Raw genomic sequence first — 19,719 nt, 5'->3', positions numbered from 1 at the left:
TTATATTCTCAAAGGATATATATTGCCAGTAGAAAGTTTGTTTTTTGGATATGGGTACTTTTAGTTATGCACATTATAGAGCAAATGAATGCTGTTTTATCCATTTACAAAGGATGAACACTCATAATAAATGCAATTATCAATTGATTATTGAAATGTATTGTATTATTTCTTTACAAAATATTTTTTAAATCTGTTGTCAGATATACAGACTGTATATTTAATGTGGTATTTTGCGTAATTGCGTAACTAGCTAGGAAGATTACTTGCAGTTTATTTTCATAGGCTAAAGGTTGCACTCAACCACAAACAGACCAAAAATAAAGATGGAGACCAGTAGAGTCTAGAACCAGGTTCAGGTATTATTATTATGTCCATGAGTGGGTTGTCATCAACTTAATATCTGCAAACAAAAAAAAAGTAAACCATTGATAAGAAAATATGAAAAACAGTGTAATAAGTGATTTACAGTGTTGGAATTACATGATGGAATATAGAAGTAAATGAGTAAATCTGTCTAGAGCAACTGTGATCATCCCAAACAGAGACTAGTGAGGAATGCTAACAAGACACCAAAGACCACTCTAAAGGAGTTAAATCGATGCTGCCGCCACCATGCCTTATGGTGAGAATGGTGTGTTTTACTCGATGTGCTCTGGTTGAAGTCTGACAAACACATTGTCTAGTCTGATTGCCAAAAAGCAATCTTTCCCTCCCAACAAAGACACTTCTTCCAGTTGATATTGGAGTCTCCCATGTGTCTTTGGGTAAAGTTTAGTTTCTTTTAGTTTTCTTTTCATTTTACCATTAAGATTTTACTGGGGAAGGCCGCAGTCTGTCCCATCTTGGCTCCTTGAGCTTTAAACTTGTCATTACAGGTTTGTAAGACATTTATAAAAGCAATAAAAGAAGGTGAATACTTTGCAAAGGCACTGTGTATGAGTAAATGGATAAGAATAATTTAAGCTCAAATACTCAGCTACAGTATTCCAGTCAGATTAACTGTCAACATTTCACAACATTTCAAGTTGGCAAACCTATTATTTATTTTGTATGTATTTTATATGTGTTTACATGTAGTCAGACAGGAGTTGGGAACTAGTTAAATTATTATCCTCTTCACATATTAAAAATGGTAATTAGATACCTATGACAGTCTTATTACACCAAGACTGATTGGTTAAAAACAATCTGCATTAAAAGAGACCTTAAATATTTTAAGCAGCTTTTAAGAAAAAATGTTTAATAACCCATGAAGACATAAGGAAAAAAAAGTATCCTCACAATTATCTTAATTATAACTTAATTTATATCATGTGACAAGAAGAAACTTGTGATACCCCAGTCAGTCATGTGTATAATGATGTTCACCTGTAATAGCTTGGTTTGAATGGCCCACTCTTGTTGACGCCCATGTACTTGGCCTGCTCGTCGGTGAGCTCAGTTAGATGTGCGTCATAGCTCTGGAGGTGCAGCACCGCTACATACTCATCTGACAGCACAAAATACATCACTGACATCTTGTTATCACTGTAAAAATACAAGGGTGAATAATGACTATGCTGTAAGCCTTACCCATTTTCTTGGGAAACATATAAATGTCTTGTTTGTAGCGGCCCTCAGGGGCATTAAACAGCTCAATCAGTGCCAAAGCCTAAAGAGACAGCAAAGCTCATAAATACACTGAGTGTTTACAGCCTTGTGAGTCGTGTATGTCAGTGAGATGTGTTTTATCAGTAGATTAATGGCTCTGCACATTATGTAAGGAAGAAAATCTGTTATAATAAACAACCTGCACACACACCTGGGTTGTAGCTGTGATGCACAACACATAAACAGGCACAGTAGAGCAGCTCAGATTCAGGAGGCGACCCTTCGGAATAAAATAGAACAATACAGTCATCATAAACTACCAGTTAAAAGTACAAATTTGGACATAAATTTAGTGCATTGTAGATTAATATTAACACTAAGTCATCCAAACTATACTATCAGCTTTATGAGGTAGAGTCACCTGGAATGGCTTTCAGTTAACAGCTGTGCTGAACTTATCAAGAGTTCATTACTTGAATTTCTTGCCTCTTAATGTGTTTAAAAGCATCAGTTGTAAAGTTATGAAGAGGTAGAGTTGGTATACAGTGAATAGCTCTATTTGAGTTATGTTCTAATCCATCTTATGGCAAGAACTAATCAACTAAGAGTAGTAAAGAAAAAAAACTTTAAGAAATGAAGGTCTGAAGAGATTTCAGTGAATCTGAAAAATTGTAAGAACTTTAAAAGTATCCTCAAGTGGAGTCGCAAAGACCATTAAAACAGTATGATGAAACTGGCTCTCATCAGGACCGCTCCCCTGTTACTCAGTATAAGTTAATCAGAATTACCAGCCTCAGAAACCGCAAGTTAGCAGTCCCCCAGAAAAGAGCCACCTAAATGCTAAATAAGGAAGGTGTGTCCAACCTTTTGACTGGTACTGTACACACCAATATTTGCAGGTATTTGTAAATATAATGTTGCATGTTGCAATTAGCATTTGATATGTTGTGTGGTATCAGTGCTTACTGTAAACAATTACCAAAGCAATAGTCTATTTGCCTTTTTAATGAGATCATGAAATGACATGAAAGTCATAAATAATTGGCATTTATTTATTATTATTAATAACAATTGTGATTATTCTTAGTTTAACAGTATGCTATAGTTTAAAAGAAATTATTAACACAGGTTAAATAATTTACGAATCTATTTTTATTTTAATTAAATTGCTTTAAATCACAGATAGTGTTTTCTCACCTTTGCTAGCAGTACTATTTGTTTGCCATCTGGCCAGACAATATGATCCACACGCTTTCTTATACGCCGCCACGTCAGATCTGGTGTCAAGAGACTGGCCTGAAAACATAGGATTGATTGAGAGGATTAAGCATCTCAGAGCACAGAGATGATCCCCAGCCAGTTCCACAGTATCCACAACTACATGCATCATTAATATAAAAGACCATACAGTGACAATAGAGCTGAATCCCTTTAATGAACACGGACATATCAAGGAGCGTGGAGCCCATTTCTGGGTTTTGATCTTACCACATCAATCTCTGTATTGGAGTGTCCCATATTGCACACAATGCAGCCGCTCTTCATGCTCTCCAGGAGTTCCCGTGTGACTACATTTTTATCTCCTAGAAGCAAAAACACAAATTTACAAGTATTGCTAGTATTTGTGTAATGGCTCTGATTGATTTTCCCTCTTTTCACAGCTTCTCACACAAAACATGTTGTGATGCTCATTGTTATCTTACCCCCAGTCAACAGACTATTTTCACACATTGTGGCTGCATCATTTTAATAGCAAAGATTCTTACAAATATATCTATACCCATTCAGTGGCGGACTTAGCAATTTGGGGGCTCAAGGCGAATTTAGCTTGGGGGCCCATCAATAAAAAAAAATATTTAAAATGAATAAAAAATAATTAATATAAAATAAAAACTCATTTAAAACACAATCAAAAGCTATCTAATAGTGCGCAGAATAATATCACTTTCAGTTAGTTTCAGTTTCAAATAATTGAAACAGCTCCCCAAAACTTCAACCTATACTTTATATTTGACAATATTTGATTAACTTTACAGGTCCTCACTCATCTTAATTTATTTAACTAAAATGAGTTTTCAAATTATTTCTAGCCTAGCGCTGAATTCAGCTCCGCGCTGCATAAGAAAGAGAGAGAGAGAGAGCGTGCAGCGGTGCAGCGCGGCGCATTTTGCCTGATTTCTCTTGATTAAATATCAATAAATATGTGAATTTAATATTTTTTACTACCATATATTTTACTTCACTTGATAGGACCTTATTTATTTATTTTTTTTAAATGCAATGCCGCGCGCTTTCCTTGTGACTGACGCTAAACTTTTTGATGCAGCTGTTATATTATATTATGTTATATCAATACCATTTTAACATTTTTCGTTTCTATGTTTTGAAATTCGTTAGATTATATTTTTGTCAACATTTTGGGTTTATTTTCGTTTGTTATTTTTCTAATAAAAATAATAGAATTTACATAATTTAAAGTAAGTCAATTACTTTTACTAGTTACATTTATAGTGGGGTAACTCCGTTAGTAACTAGTAAATATAACTGATTACTTTTTCAAAGTAACGTGCCCAACACTGGTTGACAATGAGCAAGTTTCCCGACGCACAACGAGCATGCTTTTTCTATTTGCCTGAATAACATGAAATGTTTAAAATTAATATAGACATGTAGAAAAAACGAAGACAAGCTGTTACCTAGATATAAATAATAATATCTTAATAATAATAGAATAATAATAAATAATATAATATGCCAATTAGGCATATTTATAGCAGTAGGGTATTTTAATTTTCATCCCTGACTTAATTTAAGTTATATACATGATTTGATATTTTTCCACACAATCCCTGCTAAAGTTTTAAGTGAAGGAGACCCAAAGAAGGTCAGTGCATGTTTCTGGAAAAACAAAAAATTGGGCGTGGGTCATAAATGACGATATGGCACCTCCTCGTCCTCCTCCTCCACCAAAACATTCGGGTCCGGTGGTGCTGACACACTAAAAAAGCTTATCAGTTTTGGAAGAGCATCTGTTTTTAGTTTAGCCTCTTCCTTCTTTTTTCGCTCACATCCCACTTGTACACTTAATTTCACCTTAATTCCGTCTTTCACAAGCAGCGCGTTCGCGGTTCACCGGCATGACCACATGGCATGGATGGAATATTCCATTTTAATTCGAAAGAGAGGGGGTGTGGACGAAATCTGTATTTCTTTGTAATTTATTGTGTTGTCTTTGTTTCCATTTTAAACATACAAGAATCACCATTTATGAAAGCACTATATGTAAATTACTGTCCAAAGGGCCCCAATTACCAGCTGTAGGCCTATGGAAAGTTTGCAGCTAAGTATGGGGCCCCTACAGTGGGAGGGGCCCAAGGCAGTTGCCTAGCAATGCCTCTATGCAAAGACCGCCTCTGTACCCATTAGGGTGTTTTTGCACATTTCAAGCTGCGCAAGGTGTATTTTTTTGTATCTAAACTTTAGCCAGAACACCCTAAATCATGCTGGGTGGTTGACAGATTTCCTATAGATCACTAGAATATGGCTCTATGTAGAATATTTATCTTAGCAATAGCTTCAAATTGATAGGGATGCTTAAAAGACTAGAGAGAGAATAGAATATATGTTGTTGCTAATCTGGGCTCAGCATGCTGCTAACTGCACAATTGTTCTTTGGTGAAGTAAGCAGGACAACAGCTGAGAACTGTGTAACACTGCAAGTCATATTTTTGTAAAATACAATATTAGTCCAGTAAATTACAATTCTCACATATTGTTGCTTTAATTTTTAAAACAGCAAAAACAGTTTGTACATAATCCTAAAAATAAAAATTGTACAAAAAGCTAATTTACATATTGGAGGAATTGCCATAAACTTTAAATTAATAGAAAACCAAAAGTATTTATTTAATATCATCTCTTAAATGAACATGAGAAATCTAACAGGGCACACCAAACCAGCAAGAAATACATTTGTTAGGCATATGTGCCAGTATTTTAGCTCAGTTGAAGAATGAGTGAGTACCAACAAATGGTGTTCTGGATTGTGTAACACATATTGATTTACAAATATCAGAAAAGAAAAGCTGGATATTTGTATCTCTTTTTTCACTATTTTCTCATATAGGAGACTATATATAGCATATAGACTATTAAATATACGGTACATACAGTTAATGATATATTTAATTAAAATAAGGTCAAATATACCTGTGCAGGTGATGACAATGTCTACCATCTTTATGACATCATTCAGTCTGGCAAGTTGCAACCCTTCCATGCTAAGATAAGCCGAATAAATATTAGTGTGAGTATATCATACACTCTACAGTAAAGCAGCACAACGCTATATTTTCTACAATAACAATTTTCTATAATTACAAATAGCAAGTATCATGTATATTTACCAGGCCTGTAGAGCACAAATAGGGTCAATTTCTGTCACATACACAATTGCTCCCAACCCTTTTAGTGCAGCACAGCAGCCTTTCCCCACCTACACAAACATACATATAAGACAAATACACGAGACAACGAAGAAGAAAGGATACTGTAATAATACACTTTATTCAGAGACAATTTTACCTCTCCATAACCACAAACAACCACCTGCTTCCCACTCAGAGTTACATCAGTGGTTCTTTTCAGCCTGAAAAATATATAAAGGAAAAATAATAATTAAAGCTAAAGCTGTGTGTATCGTGTGTATAGTTTACAGAGAACAAAACTTCAATAACAAGTGAATTTGAAACTGAGTGATTTTTTTTTGTTTCTATCTGCTTTAAAAATCTGATTCCACAAACTTTTTTTAACCCTTAGAAGTATTTAGTTATTACTGTTATTTTTCTTAACAATATAAAAACTATCTATACATTTATATTAATTCACTGAAAGCAGTTTTAACAGTATGGTGCTGTTTACTGCTACAATACATACAAATATACAGTTTAATATTTGACTGTTTGTTCTTTACAAAAAGATACTGTTTATATACAACACTATACAGTAATTATGCTTTATCAACTTATTGTACAATATCTGGACATAACATATAATATTTGTTGAATTCCAACTTAATATCTCCAGTTGTCTTAATAAGGAGAACCAACTATCTTGAATGAACATGTATACTGTATGTCTGGTAAAAATAGCATTTTTTTAAATGTTTTATTCACTGAATTCAGGATATTATCCATTTTCCACTTTTGGAATAATCTAAATAAATCCAAAAAAGTACATTTCTCATTGGCATAAAATGTACTTAAAATGACAATAATTAAAAAAAATAGTCTGACTGCAATTCCTATTTTCAGAGCAATATTACCATTATAAAAGTACAAGTATAAGTACAAGTAAAAAAAAAAAACACTATTCTGTATACTACAGTACTATACTGTACATACCTTATTGCATACAATATTATACAGTATCAATGAACATATACATATTTCTAACTTATAGCTAAATATAATTTCTTAGCAGTAACAATATAATGACATTATTGCTTATATTATAAAAGTGTTCAACTGTAAATAAATATAGCTAATTATAAGTAAACATGTTATACAATCAGATGTTGCTATGCTAGCAATACTAAATAATTAAGAGATTTATAAGAGATCAGAAAATTAGAAATGTACAATCACGTGCTTCTCAAGATAAAATAAATAATGCTGAACTCTTACCCGTCCAGGACAGACTCCTTACAGCAGTAAAAATTGTCAAACTTCTGTTTTATCACTGACTCATTCACATTTATTGCTGGACTACAGAGCTTACCAGCTTTATACAGCTGGTATAACCTAATTTAAAAAAATACAAACACGAAACAAACAAAGTAAAACAACGTTGAGAATATTGAACATGTAAGTGTGTTGAAGGAGCAACTATTTTTTATAATACTAGAGTAAAAAAGAATGAATTATTATTGGTCTATTGGTCTATTGGTACCTGTGAACTCCAGAAACACTTTCCTCAACAATGCCTTTAATATTCTCAAACAGCTGAGGGTATTTCCTATAGATCCAGTGTGTCAGATCTCCTCCATCATCAAGAATCTGGCAATGATGCAAACACAGATGGTCACTGCAGGCTAAATATATCTGAGCAGATAAGAGTACAGATTATTTCTGTTCTTCAGCATACACACATTGTTTATTACTCTCATAGATTCTATAATCATGTAGCATTAAAGCATTGCTAATTTAATAATAATAATGCCCAATGTGCAATCATCCAGGAAGGTATTTTTATATTGTCACTTTTTTAATATAAGTATTAACAAATTTAACACTGGAAACTTTTTGAAGCATTTGTTAAAGTAAAAAAGCTTTTTTGAAATATTTTAACTTTACCAGGTTTGGCTCCCAGCCTTCTGCATTAACACATTTATCTATACACCAGAAGTAATCTTCCTCTGACTCTCCTTTCCATGCAAACACTGGAACTCCTGTCAAACAAATAAGGAGAAAAAAAAATCCCTTATGTGTCTGTCTGTCTGTCTGTCTGTCTGTCTGTCTTTGTAGGGTGTTTATTTGGCTTGTCAATCACAGTACACATAAAAATACCTATTTTTAAAATTGTATTTGGCTTGGGGATATGGTTTTAGGAGGACCCTTTAATAGGTGGAGAACTTTTGCATGACGTGCAGTTTATTTAGTAATAATAGTAGTAGTAGTACATAGAACATATACAGTTCCCCAATGCTAGAACAAACTACCTTCCACTACCAGAGCAGGAGCATCCCTTGCTATCTTTAAGAAACTCCTGAAGACAGAGCTCTTCAAAAAGCTCCTGCTCTCCTAACACATTTAACAAAACTAATTACTTCTATCATTATATTATCCTTCATTCTCTATCACACTATTTCCCTTTGGCCTCCTTTAGGCCCTGCTAAAATGTTTTTGCCTTGAACTTATATGTCCTCTATTGCTAAATGTACATCATTATTTGTAAGTCACTTTGGATAAAAGCATTTGCTATATGTAATGTAGTAGTAGTAGTAGTAGTAGTAGTAGTAGTAGTAGTAGTAGTATTAACAATGCTCTGTAGAGTGCTGTGAAGCATTTCTGATTACATAAAGGCCACAAAAATAACACAAAAAGACAAAATACTTCATGGTACTTCACCCCACACTAATTTCTGAAAGAGTAAATATTTACCCTATCCATATCACTGAATTAAACATCAACTAGAGGACTGTGAAAGTGTTCCTAAAACTTCCTGTGAGTGCCGCTCTCAGTTAAACTCTACACTGAATACAGCTTTCTTTCATTGTTTTAAAAACCAGAAGGGCTGCTTTTTACTATTCTGAAATCAAACACCATCCCTTCAGCCTTCTTTTGAGTTTTAAAGCCTTGTAATGTAACACTGCAGAAACTGGATGATAAAGGTATTGATATTGTTTGAACAGGTGTGGTAGTTTCCACTGCAGTGTGAAGAGAGCACATTCTCAGTTTCACTCAGAGTCACTGCTTCAGTTTGGAAGTGAAAGCTCCTCAAAGCTGCTTTTACAGTTTGTGATCACCACAATATCCACTATGCGACCTTCAGGGATGATGATGCACTCAGTGGTTTTAGCACTTAGCGGATGGATCTTGAACCTGGCCAGTACAATCTCGCCCAACTGGCGCACTCTCCATAACGTCACTGGAGAGCAACCTGATGTGGTGCTACAACAGGGGATATGGGACATTTGCTGGAACATCATGAAAAATGGACAGAAGGATATGCTTTGCAGCCAACAGAACCAAAACTATTTCAACAGCCAGATCATTATAACTGCCCAGTGGATGATGGTGGTATCACTGGGTGCCAGCATAGTGGGCCTTGTTGTGGTTATTGGAGCCCACATCTGGATGAAAAGACTGAGATGGCTGGTGGCTGGTCTTGGAGGATTCATCATTTCATGTTCAGGAGCTGCTGCCATTGTCCCCGCTGCATGGTACGCTTACTTACTGAATGATATTCCATCTCCAGGTGCAAGCATTCGTCTGGGACACTGCATAGTCCTGGGATGCATTGGGGGTTTTATGGAAGTCCTGAGTGGATTTATCGTATTTGTTGGATTCTGCCAAAGCTATTGTTGGCAAGGAGATAATGGTGAAGATACTACTCCAGAGTCCATATATAAACCCAACTGCAGGAGGATATCCAGAGAGGGCAGAATTCCATATGTTAGACATTCCCAGAGGGATGTTGACAATGTTTTGCAAAAAGAGAGAGATTTATTAATTATCTTTCATTGATCAATCATTATTAATAATTCTGTTTGTAAATGGATTCTCGTCTTTTAATAATAGATTTAATTATTATTTCTTTATCGTAAAAGTATAGAATTTCTGTGAGGGGAATGGTATACTGAAGACTGTTGTAAATTATTCTTTGAGTGATGTCGTAGAAGAATCATCTTTGGTGACGTGTGAAGAACCTTTTAAAGGTTTACAGAAAGCAGAGTAAACGGAAGGTTCTTCACATTTTTCACACTTCATCTCTTTAACAAAAATAGGCTTATTATAACCTAAAATGTGGCGTGGCTTGATGTCAGTTCTTAAACACCTTGGGTTTTTATTCTTGGGAATCAATAAACTGTATCTGTTGATGTCTGCACAGTGAGATTCATATTTACCTCCTTCTGCAAGAGCTGCAGCCACTTCATTCTGGATAGAGTAGATGTTACAAGCTGTCCATCTACACTGAGCACCCAGCAACGACAGAGTCTCTATCAGCACCTGGGGTACACCAATTATAATAATACATTATAATAATTATAATAATCATACATAGAACACATTATAATAATCATACATAGAACAGCACTAATATATACTGATGTCGTTGATGGTGATTTGGATTTTTCAGTAACACAAAATGCAGTAACCTGGAAAATTTGGAGTTTTGATTAAATTCCTGCTTTTAGCTATTTAAATTAGACCAGATAATGGAGAAAGCAGCGGTGGAAGGAATGCTTGAGAAAAAGTATGTAAAAATGTGCCTCCAATAGTTCTTATCTTTCTTTCTTATCTGCAAAAAAAGACTAATTTGAATCTAAATTATTCTATTTCTTCTGATATTACCAACTCATCCCTCATGGTTACTCTTTTTAAATAGGACTGGGACTGAGACTGAGACTCATGGTTCCTAAAACTCTGATCCTAGAATCTCCCCTGAATTTGTTCACAATTCTCCAGAACTCCCGAGCTCTCCATTGTGAATTAATAAAATAGTAGTCATGTGACTTACTAAAGGAATAGAATAAGTGAACTTTTATCTATTCAGACAGATAATTCCACATACTACATCTTTACATACTTTTTAAGAAATAACTACTTTTAAAAACATGCAGACACACTCACAGCCGTGTGTGCAGTGATGTGGGTACAGCCCACTATCTTAGCACCAGCTAATGGCTTCTCTCCCTGGGTCGCTTTTCTCAGCATCACCAGGGCTGGCATCTCTTCACCGAAGAAAAAACAAGAAATCAGCATTACACATCAGCTTCTATCATAAAAAAGCATATATTGTTAGAAAATAAGGGGAGACTCAGACTGTACCTTGTTCTGCCATTTCTATCTCTCTGCGTCCAAAAGCAGCCTGACGAATGCTCCTAATGCAGAAGTCATTGCTTCCTTTAGAGTTCTTCTGCTCCTTGTTTTGAGGAGAAATCTCCTCGTCTGTGCTTTCTTGGGTGCAAATAAGTTGGCAGAGGTTTAGGGAGGTTAAACTTTAAAACCTTTTATCAGTATACATGGTTTTGAATTGAATTGTTTCCTACTTAATATCATTAATCATTATTATAACATTATTATAATACTATATCATTTATTGTGCTATAAAGACCCCTTTTATTGGGCTTAATAAAAGCCGTTTTATTATCAGTATATGAATTTAAATGTCTTTGAGGTGTATTTTGCTGGGGTTTGGTACCTGAGCTGAGATTGTCAGTAGAAGAGCGAGAGAGAGAGCAGGACAGAGAGCGATGGCCTGTTTTAGTGAGCCTGTCTTTAAACTCGTGTGGTGGCTGTGGGACCTCGATTTGCTGCTGGAGAAAAAAAACAATAATGAGGAACACAGTGCTAGAACATAGTGTTGTGAAATCTGAGAATGTACTTTGTCTGGTTTTGTGTAGAGGTTACAAAAGAGAACTGGACAGTAGCATCTCAGGCTCACAGCTGAATTAAAAATGTATAACACATAGATAGATAGATAGATAGATAGATAGATAGATAGATAGATAGATAGATAGATAGATAGATAGATAGATAGATAGATAGATAGATAGATAGATAGATAGATAGATAGATAGATAGATAGATAGATAGATAAGGCTATAAAAAACTTTGTATAAAAAACTATACGAGGTAAAGATATATCTGTAAATGGAGCAGTGCAGTAGATGTTGCTAATATTAAAAATTAAATAATTAACAGAGCAAAGTGCAATGACTTTAGATTAGTTTCTTAAAAATTTAAATACATTACATCCTCAGTAATTAACACATCAGTGTTGGTTGCATCTTCATGCAGTAAGTAACCCAGTACTACAGGAAATACGATCCTGTTTTGACTGAGAATATTTGGTTGACAGTGAAACTGTACACTTGAACAATGCCTTAGTAATCACAGTCAAAGCCTTTTTCTGTCTCTAGTGCATTCATAGCCTGCCAAACATTGGCTCAAACAGCAAAGAATAGGAGAATAAAAGAGTAAAAGACATTTCATACTATTCAAAATTGACAATTATTTAAAATACAAAGAAGGCTCTTCAGAAAGGAGATATTATATGTAGAGATGTTACAGCACCCTTGGCTTCCCTGTTCTTTGTGAGGTTGACCAAACTGAAGATTTTTTTCATGATTTTCAGTTTAATTACACAAAAAAAGCTCAATCAAAAGTTTAAAAATGAATTTTAAAATGTAAAAGTTCCTCAGCAGTGCCTGATGGGAATGTTCCTCTGCATGAATGGATGTAAAGTAGTCAAAGCAGGTTCAGTAGAGCCAGTTAAAACCTTTACATAGTGGAAAGGTCACACTCTGTAATGTGTGAAGGGGGACAATGTTTAAACTTCACATGATACAAGATACGAGTTCAGACCAGGTTATTTAATAATTCTACATCCGTTTTCAATGTTTGCAGTGTTTTTTAACACTTGTATTTTGTGTCAGATTACCAAACAAAGGACACATGGCAAATAATATACAAATGTATTCACCCCTTTGATGTTTTCATATTTTATTGCTTTTAGAAATGAAATAATGACCAATATAAGTAAAAAATCTCAAAGTAATGTCGAATATGACTATGTTAAATAAGTATAAAAAATATGAAGTTAGTCATTAAATAATTATTTACTCTATTTGACTAAGCTAGTTTAACAGAGCCCCAGGCAGTTGCTGCTAGTAGTTTCACAATTAGTAAAACGGAGAACAGCTGAGTGCAGTAAATGTGTCTTAACTGACTATATAGTATTAGGGCACCTGGCCTTAAGGTTCAATCACTGGTTAATTAGTATTTCTGGCTACAAATACACAATGACATAATCATTTTCAGTCACCAAACACCCCCCAGAGTTCGGTTAAATCCATCTTTAAGAAGTGGAAGAAATATGCATATGTGTAAATCTGCAGGCTAAAATACTTTGCTTTTTCAGTATATTAAAATAAGTTAAACATGTGGTAGAAACAATAGAAGTATATGTAACAGAGAAGCTTTTAGTTTGAAATAGATTTGAGTACATTGGATTTACGTTAAAAACAGAAAAAGCAAACATTTGCATGCCAAAAAGTTAAGGCTTTTTTTTTAAACTAGGGGACTAGGGGGCTTCTTTAGGCCCCTATTTTAAGGACTTTTACAGACTGTTTTTCAGAACCAGAATAAGGCCAAAGTCATTTACAATGGTGAACCCCCACTGGTATTTACTAATCAGCATCCTAAAACCAGCTTTTTTTTATTATTATTATTTATTTATTTTTTTTTACCAGCTTTTTTTTATCCCCATGACGGTTTGTTGGTAAGCTGTTACAGTATTTGTTGAGAACTGTAAAAGCAATGCTTTTAATATTTTAAAAAATAGTTACATTGTCCTTTAATGTATAAAAAATCAGTCATATAGGACAGTGTTTACATGTAAACTTAAAAAAAGCGTTAACAAACTCACTCTCTCTGTCCTGGGGGCCTCCCTGACCTCTCCATCTCTGGCTGCGGATGCTTCTTCAGCACTGTGGAGATAGGCAGACCTGCGGGCCTCTGCAGCCGCCAGCATTCTCAGCAGCTGAGAGGTAACAGCAGATACAGAAGCTGAAGCTCCAGTCGCCGATTTGTCATTGCTCGATGGCTCTATACCGACATTCTCGCCTTTAGATCCGTTACCGGCTGCAGTTGTTGGGTCTGGAGGTCCGAGCTGTGAGGTGTTCTTAATGCTGTCGTCTGCTTCATTGTCGGTCATGGCTGTAAATGCTCTGGGATGCTGCTGCTGCTGCTGCTGAACAGATACTGGCAGTGCTTGTCTGCACACTGGGCTAGTCTTGGAGGTGCATAAACATTACCTTCATGACGAATGTGTGTAAAAACACAGGCCAGGATAAAGGTAGGGTAAACATGAGGGTAACTGTGAGACTTCACGAAACGAGGAGGGCAATCTCTCTGCCCTTATCAGACTATGGAGTGGAATAGTAAACTTCAGGATGGAATTTGTGAAGATGTTTTTCCTAAAAAGCATGTGTTTTGATTTACCAGAAAGGGTGTCATTTATAGATTATCTACATCCCCAAAAAGGTTCTGCATTGTTTCTTTTGCTGGTTAAATGGTTCTTTATATGGACCTAAAATAAATAAAAATAGATGTGGAAAAGATAGTAGAAATTCATATTAAGCATAAAATGGTGAGAGATTAAACATACACTATATTGCCAAAAGTATTCACTCACCCATAATAACCCAAATAATTACTCTCAGGTTCCAATCACTTCTAAGTACATAGAGATGCAGACTGATTAAAAAAAAGCTGTGAAAACTCAGTGAACTCCTGCATGGTACTGTGATAGGAGTCCAGTCGTGAAATTTACTCACTACTAAATATTCCACAGCCAACTGTCAGTAATATTATAATTAAATTGAAGTGACTGGGATCAAAGGCAACTCAGCCATGAAGTAATAGACCATGTAAAATAACAGAGTGGGGTCAGCACAGAGGTCAGTTAGTTTCTGCAGAATCACAACAGACCTTCTAACTTCAACAGACCATCTTTGGCCTTCAGATCAGCTCAAGAACAGTAGATTGTAGAGAGTTTCTTCGAATGGGTTTCCATGGCCGAGCAGCTCACTTCAAGCCTCACATTACAAAACACAATGCAATAAAGTGGATACTTTTGGCAGTATAGTGTATGTAACAAATTGCTATGCAATAATGACTATTTATTAGGCCTTACACACAGACTATATGTACAGTATGTGACAAAATTCACACTGATCTGATGTGCAGTACAACAGTGGATCTATTGTAACGTTCATACACACACATCTAATGCACACTACTCAGTTGTGTGAGGTCATTAGGTCACATTCAGAGGAGAATAATGATGATATCATGCAATACTAAACGTGAACACTCACTTAAGAATTTGTAGTTGGTATAAACAGAACATCAGAAAAAAGAGTGGAAAAACCAGTAACCAGTAACTCAACCTGTAACATCTCAGTTCTGCTTACAGAAAACTCTCTGCTGTTGTTGGCTACACAAAGATTGTCTCTTTTACAAGTCCTCAAAGCTAGTGAATATCCAGCTGTTAAATGTTTAGTCTAATAACACTTGTAAGTTTGACATAAAATAACTTTAGAATCCACAGAACTTCATAGAAATTCTTTATTTGATGCAGAACTAAACCTGGATTATTCAAACTCTCTTAGTCTTGCCATTAGTTTTTTTTCTTTTTTAGTTTTATCTGTGCACAATTGTGCTCCAATTAATAACCAAACATGTGCAGTCTCTTTCTGATTGTAGATCACTCACTCTCATGTGTTATTGCTGATGTAAATGAATAACACGGTCACAGCTTGTTTGACAGTATTAATTATTGTTCACTTTTGGCCTCATGCCTTTTAGAAGCAATGCTGCTTCATTATGGTCATATTTATGTCAGTATTTTTGATATAGCAAATCTATTTAAAAACACAGTACATGTAAGACACAGTAATTATCCAGCACCTTTTTATTTCTCAAATAAAGACACATTCCAGAGCCCCCGCAATGTCCCCTCATAATTCCTCTTTCAAGCTATATATCTATCAATAGGACAACTGCATCTTTTTTTTTTTCATTTCATTGTTTTGGTTTGTGAGCTGTGAGATGTTAGGCTGTGTTTATAAACCTGAATTTCACATAAACTGGTTCATGGTATCTTTTTTAAGCTCAATGGCCAATGTTCAATACATTCTAAATTTAAAATAAAGGCATAACCCAGTTTTCTCTTTATGAGTCTTAGCATATTGTCACTGTCAGGAAAAAAAAAACTTTAATTAGGTAAATTTCTAAATAATTTTGGCACAATGTAAAGAATAACGGCCAGATTCATATTAAGCCATATCACGTCACATTACGTGAAAACAGCTGACATTTAGAGGTTTTTATATGACAGTGTCAATGTGTAGGTTTATGGAATTATTTTAGAAACTATGGCATGATGAACAAAAAATAAAAGGTGGACTAGAACGACATTTACCAGCCTTCATATCATGTGAGTCATATAAACACTATTAAAGCAAAACACTGCTTTTTTTCATAGATAACATTTTTATAAAAAAAAATCTGAACTGATATTTTAACCTGTCTGCATGATACCAGCACTACATTTCCAGGCCTAGCGCTAGTTCAGCAAATGCAAATTGGTACTGGGTTGATGTCAAATAGTCTGCAGTGTCACCCCAAGTGCAGCAGAGGGCACCATAATACATGGTGGAATAGCTGGTAGGCTTTCATGCTGCTGTAATCACCCATAAATACATCCAAAGCACATTTACCAGTTCATGTCTTCAACACCTTCCTGCTGCAAAAGAAACATATTTGGCTCAGAAGAGTAAAACCAGAATACAAATACAGTGTAGCCCATTTTCAGATGAATTCCTAATGCTACAGGTTGAGAAGTCCTGTTCACCACTGATTCTTCCTCTTCAACAGCTGCCGACTGTCTCAAGGACACTGAAGATCTGGCCTAAGTCATTTTGGATCCTTGCAGTCACGGCAGAGGGATATATGTCTTTTCTCATCAGCGAAGGGCCAGTGATGTGACCAGGGATAAGAAGAAGAGAGCCACTGATATTGATATCTCACACGCTCCTCCACAGTCCTTTGCATTTTCCTGTCATTGAAAAAACAGAAAGTTTGACATTTTTTAAGAATGAAAAAACAATTTACTGACAAATAACTTCAGTGCTAAAGATGCCTTTAAGTTATATGCACACAGGATCAGCTCGAATACATAAAAATGTATATTACTATTTGTGTAAAGGCACTACTGTTGTGTTTCTATCTAGAACTCTCTAGAATTTGCCTTGGGAAAATTTTAATATAATTAAGTGTAATAAAATTCAATAAATAACTAACTGGTTCATTAAATGCTGTTAAGAAATATAAGCTTCAACAACTAAACAAAGCTTACATGAGGATGGTAAGCGTGACAGGACTCTGGGCGTCTTCGGATCTTCTGTGATTTCATCCTGTTGCATTTCACTGTGGCATTATGTTCAAAGAAGTTAAGGCCAATACTTGCTCAAATGAGTACTTGCACCATCTCAAACTAAAGCAAAAGTGAGATCTTGTGCACTCTTAGTTTATGTCTAATTAAGACGAAAAAGAACAAAACTAAGTAATGAGGAGAAATTATTAGAGTTACAGCTCTGAAAAAAATGAAGAGACCACTTCAGTTTCTGAATCAGTTTCTCTGATTCTACTATTTATAGGTATATTTTTGAGTAAAATGAACATTATTGTTTTATTTTATAAACTATGAACAACATTTCTCACAAATTCCACATAAAAATATTGTCATTTAGAGCATTTATTTGCAGAAAATTAGAAATGACTGAAATAACAACAACAAAAAAGATGCCGAGCTTTTAGACCACAAATAATGCAAAGAAAACAAGCTCATTTTCAAGTTTTAAGAGTTCAGAAATCAATATTTGGTGGAATAACCCTGGTTTTTAATCACAGTTTTCATGCATCTTGGCATGTTCTCCTCCACCAGTCTTACACACTGCTTTTGGATAACTTTATTCCACTCCTGGTGCAAAAATTCAAACAGGTCAGCTTGTTTTGATTGCTTGTTATGATCCATTTTCCTCCTGATTATATTCCAGAGGTTTTCAATTTGGGAAAAAAAAGAAAACTCTTTTTTTCCAGAGCTGTATAGTGGTGGCTACACATGTATCATCTTCTAGTTCAGAAAACTAAAATTCTTACTGGAATAATGTCAAATAGTCTGCAGTGTCCGCACCCCTCCCCCACCCTGTTCCAAAGTCAAAGTCAAAGTCCTCCCTTTAAACCTAAAGTTCTCTGTGTTTTCATCCCTCGCTTTCAATTTCATCCCAAATCATCATACGATGATGGCATGTGCAGGATATATTTGACCTCTCTGGGGGTGAGGGTGATGGGAGCATACTGGCGAGAGCAGTCACAGTCCGCCTGCACCACGAGCAACACCAGGTTACTGTTCACAACCTGCTGAAGCACAAACATCCTGCAACACAGAAGAGACAGCACTTTAACACACACCCATATTACCTAAAACACAGCATTGTGCTGTAAATATACTTATAATGCATAAAAATAGATTTTAAAAAAAGTTATTTTGCAAGCAATTATAATGTGTAATATGACTAATAATAGGGAGCACTAATGAATAGCCGCGTTTTTCAATCCATCAGACTAACCAGTATTAGGCAGCAAGACACAACTAGTCATACATGTTTTTTGCTTTATATTTTTTAAAGTATCTAAATATCATATCTAATTGCACACAAATTATCTGCACAGATCTTGCACTTCACGCTAACAATGACACAACCCAGGTTACACTCTTGAAAATATAAGGTGCTTACAAAGAGATGATTACAAAAAGAACCATGTGTGTAAAAGAGATGTGTGGTATGAAGAACCTTTTAAAGATCTAAACTAAGCCACATCAGTAAAAAGAGTAATCACTTAAAAATAATTTAAAAAATACCTTTTGAAATATTAGTATTGTTTATGTTTATATTGGGATGGTATAGAAATTCCCTGGATATATCTAACATTTCTCATATTAAAATTATCAGTTGTAGGTAGTGTTTCAAATTTAACCTCACCATGTGGAGGCATATATTAGCATGCTGGATCTCACTGTGAATTAAAAAAACTGATGCTATATTATAGCCACCAACAAGAAGATTTCTGACTTATAAATCCATAAATATGACCCAGCGAGTTTAGAATTCAGAAATGAAGGCCGACACATTCTCACATGAATCAGTCTGATTTCTGTAAAAAAAAAAAAATCAATGTTTCTACGTGGATGACAGAAGAAGACCACAAGTACATTTTGCACTTACTGGTTAAACATTAGAAAATATGTGTCCCCACTTTACCCTACTGGTTTGTAGAGTTTAGAAACCCATATGGACTCACTTTTGACAGCGGCCACATTTGATGATGCTGTTGGTTTCCCTTATGGTGCTGTCGTAAATGAATCCAGGGTATTCGGTGTTACAGGGCACCATGGACTCCACCTTCTTCTGTCTGTGCGCTGAGAGACACAAGCAAGAACACAGTCAGATGATGTAGAAACACAATGTTTGAGGAGCAACAGAACTGATACACAGTGCATGTACGCAAAGCAAAAACTTGTCAAAATACATGCAAAAAATATATATTTTTCTTCACTGCTGAAATTCCTTATAAGATTACCATATCCCATTAAAAACTCTATATACCATATATATTCAAAGGATTCTCTGAGAACTGGTGGAATAATATACTACACTAAGTATTTGATTGTATTTATTGATGATTAAAATGTAATTCCAATGCTCTATTAATGAGGAACGTTATACCCCTCTATAACACTCGTCATAGGGCATGGTGACTAAGATCCCGCACA

General features: G+C 35.1%; 3 protein-coding genes across 8 annotated transcripts in view; 1 reads left to right on the top strand and 2 right to left on the bottom strand.

Moving 5' to 3' along the window:
- Positions 1 to 143: 143 nt before the first annotated feature.
- ahcyl2a (adenosylhomocysteinase like 2a) lies at positions 144 to 14,182 on the bottom strand. Of its 4 annotated transcripts, none has more exons than XM_015606780.3 (17): positions 13,747 to 14,181; positions 11,518 to 11,632; positions 11,145 to 11,273; positions 10,947 to 11,047; positions 10,220 to 10,322; positions 7,947 to 8,041; positions 7,543 to 7,649; positions 7,278 to 7,394; positions 6,178 to 6,241; positions 6,000 to 6,088; positions 5,803 to 5,873; positions 3,082 to 3,176; positions 2,791 to 2,889; positions 1,805 to 1,873; positions 1,576 to 1,654; positions 1,372 to 1,492; positions 144 to 403 (listed from the first exon to the last, which is right to left on the bottom strand). In XM_015606780.3, exons 1-17 carry the CDS (start codon positions 14,032 to 14,034, stop codon positions 397 to 399), a joined length of 1,749 nt encoding a protein of 582 aa, XP_015462266.3. In that variant the 5' UTR covers positions 14,035 to 14,181; the 3' UTR covers positions 144 to 396. The 4 variants fall into 4 exon arrangements, with proteins under 4 accessions (XP_015462266.3, XP_015462268.3, XP_015462267.3 ...); XM_015606782.3 differs by having other exon boundaries at positions 11,518 to 11,629; XM_015606781.3 differs by lacking the exon at positions 144 to 403 and having other exon boundaries at positions 1,368 to 1,492; positions 13,747 to 14,182.
- Positions 9,009 to 10,192, top strand: LOC111195803 (claudin-23-like). The gene has a single exon (XM_022684181.2). It carries the CDS (start codon positions 9,132 to 9,134, stop codon positions 9,837 to 9,839), a length of 708 nt encoding a protein of 235 aa, XP_022539902.2. The 5' UTR covers positions 9,009 to 9,131; the 3' UTR covers positions 9,840 to 10,192.
- Positions 14,183 to 16,375: 2,193 nt separating the features above from the next.
- cacna2d4b (calcium channel, voltage-dependent, alpha 2/delta subunit 4b) overlaps positions 16,376 to 19,719 on the bottom strand; it is a 40,543-nt gene continuing 37,199 nt past the window's right edge. For all 3 annotated transcript variants that reach the window (XM_007252886.4, XM_007252888.4, XM_007252887.4), the window contains 4 exons: positions 19,248 to 19,365; positions 18,206 to 18,321; positions 17,242 to 17,324; positions 16,376 to 16,941 (listed from right to left, as the gene is read on the bottom strand). In XM_007252886.4, coding sequence (XP_007252948.3) covers positions 16,849 to 16,941; positions 17,242 to 17,324; positions 18,206 to 18,321; positions 19,248 to 19,365 — 410 coding nt within the window. In that variant the 3' untranslated portion in view covers positions 16,376 to 16,848. The remainder of the gene's footprint in view (positions 16,942 to 17,241; positions 17,325 to 18,205; positions 18,322 to 19,247; positions 19,366 to 19,719) is intronic.

The sequence above is a fragment of the Astyanax mexicanus genome, chromosome 10, assembly GCF_023375975.1.
Source record: "Astyanax mexicanus isolate ESR-SI-001 chromosome 10, AstMex3_surface, whole genome shotgun sequence".
NCBI lineage: Eukaryota > Metazoa > Chordata > Actinopteri > Characiformes > Acestrorhamphidae > Astyanax > Astyanax mexicanus.
This window is presented reverse-complemented; position numbering and strand designations above follow the sequence as displayed.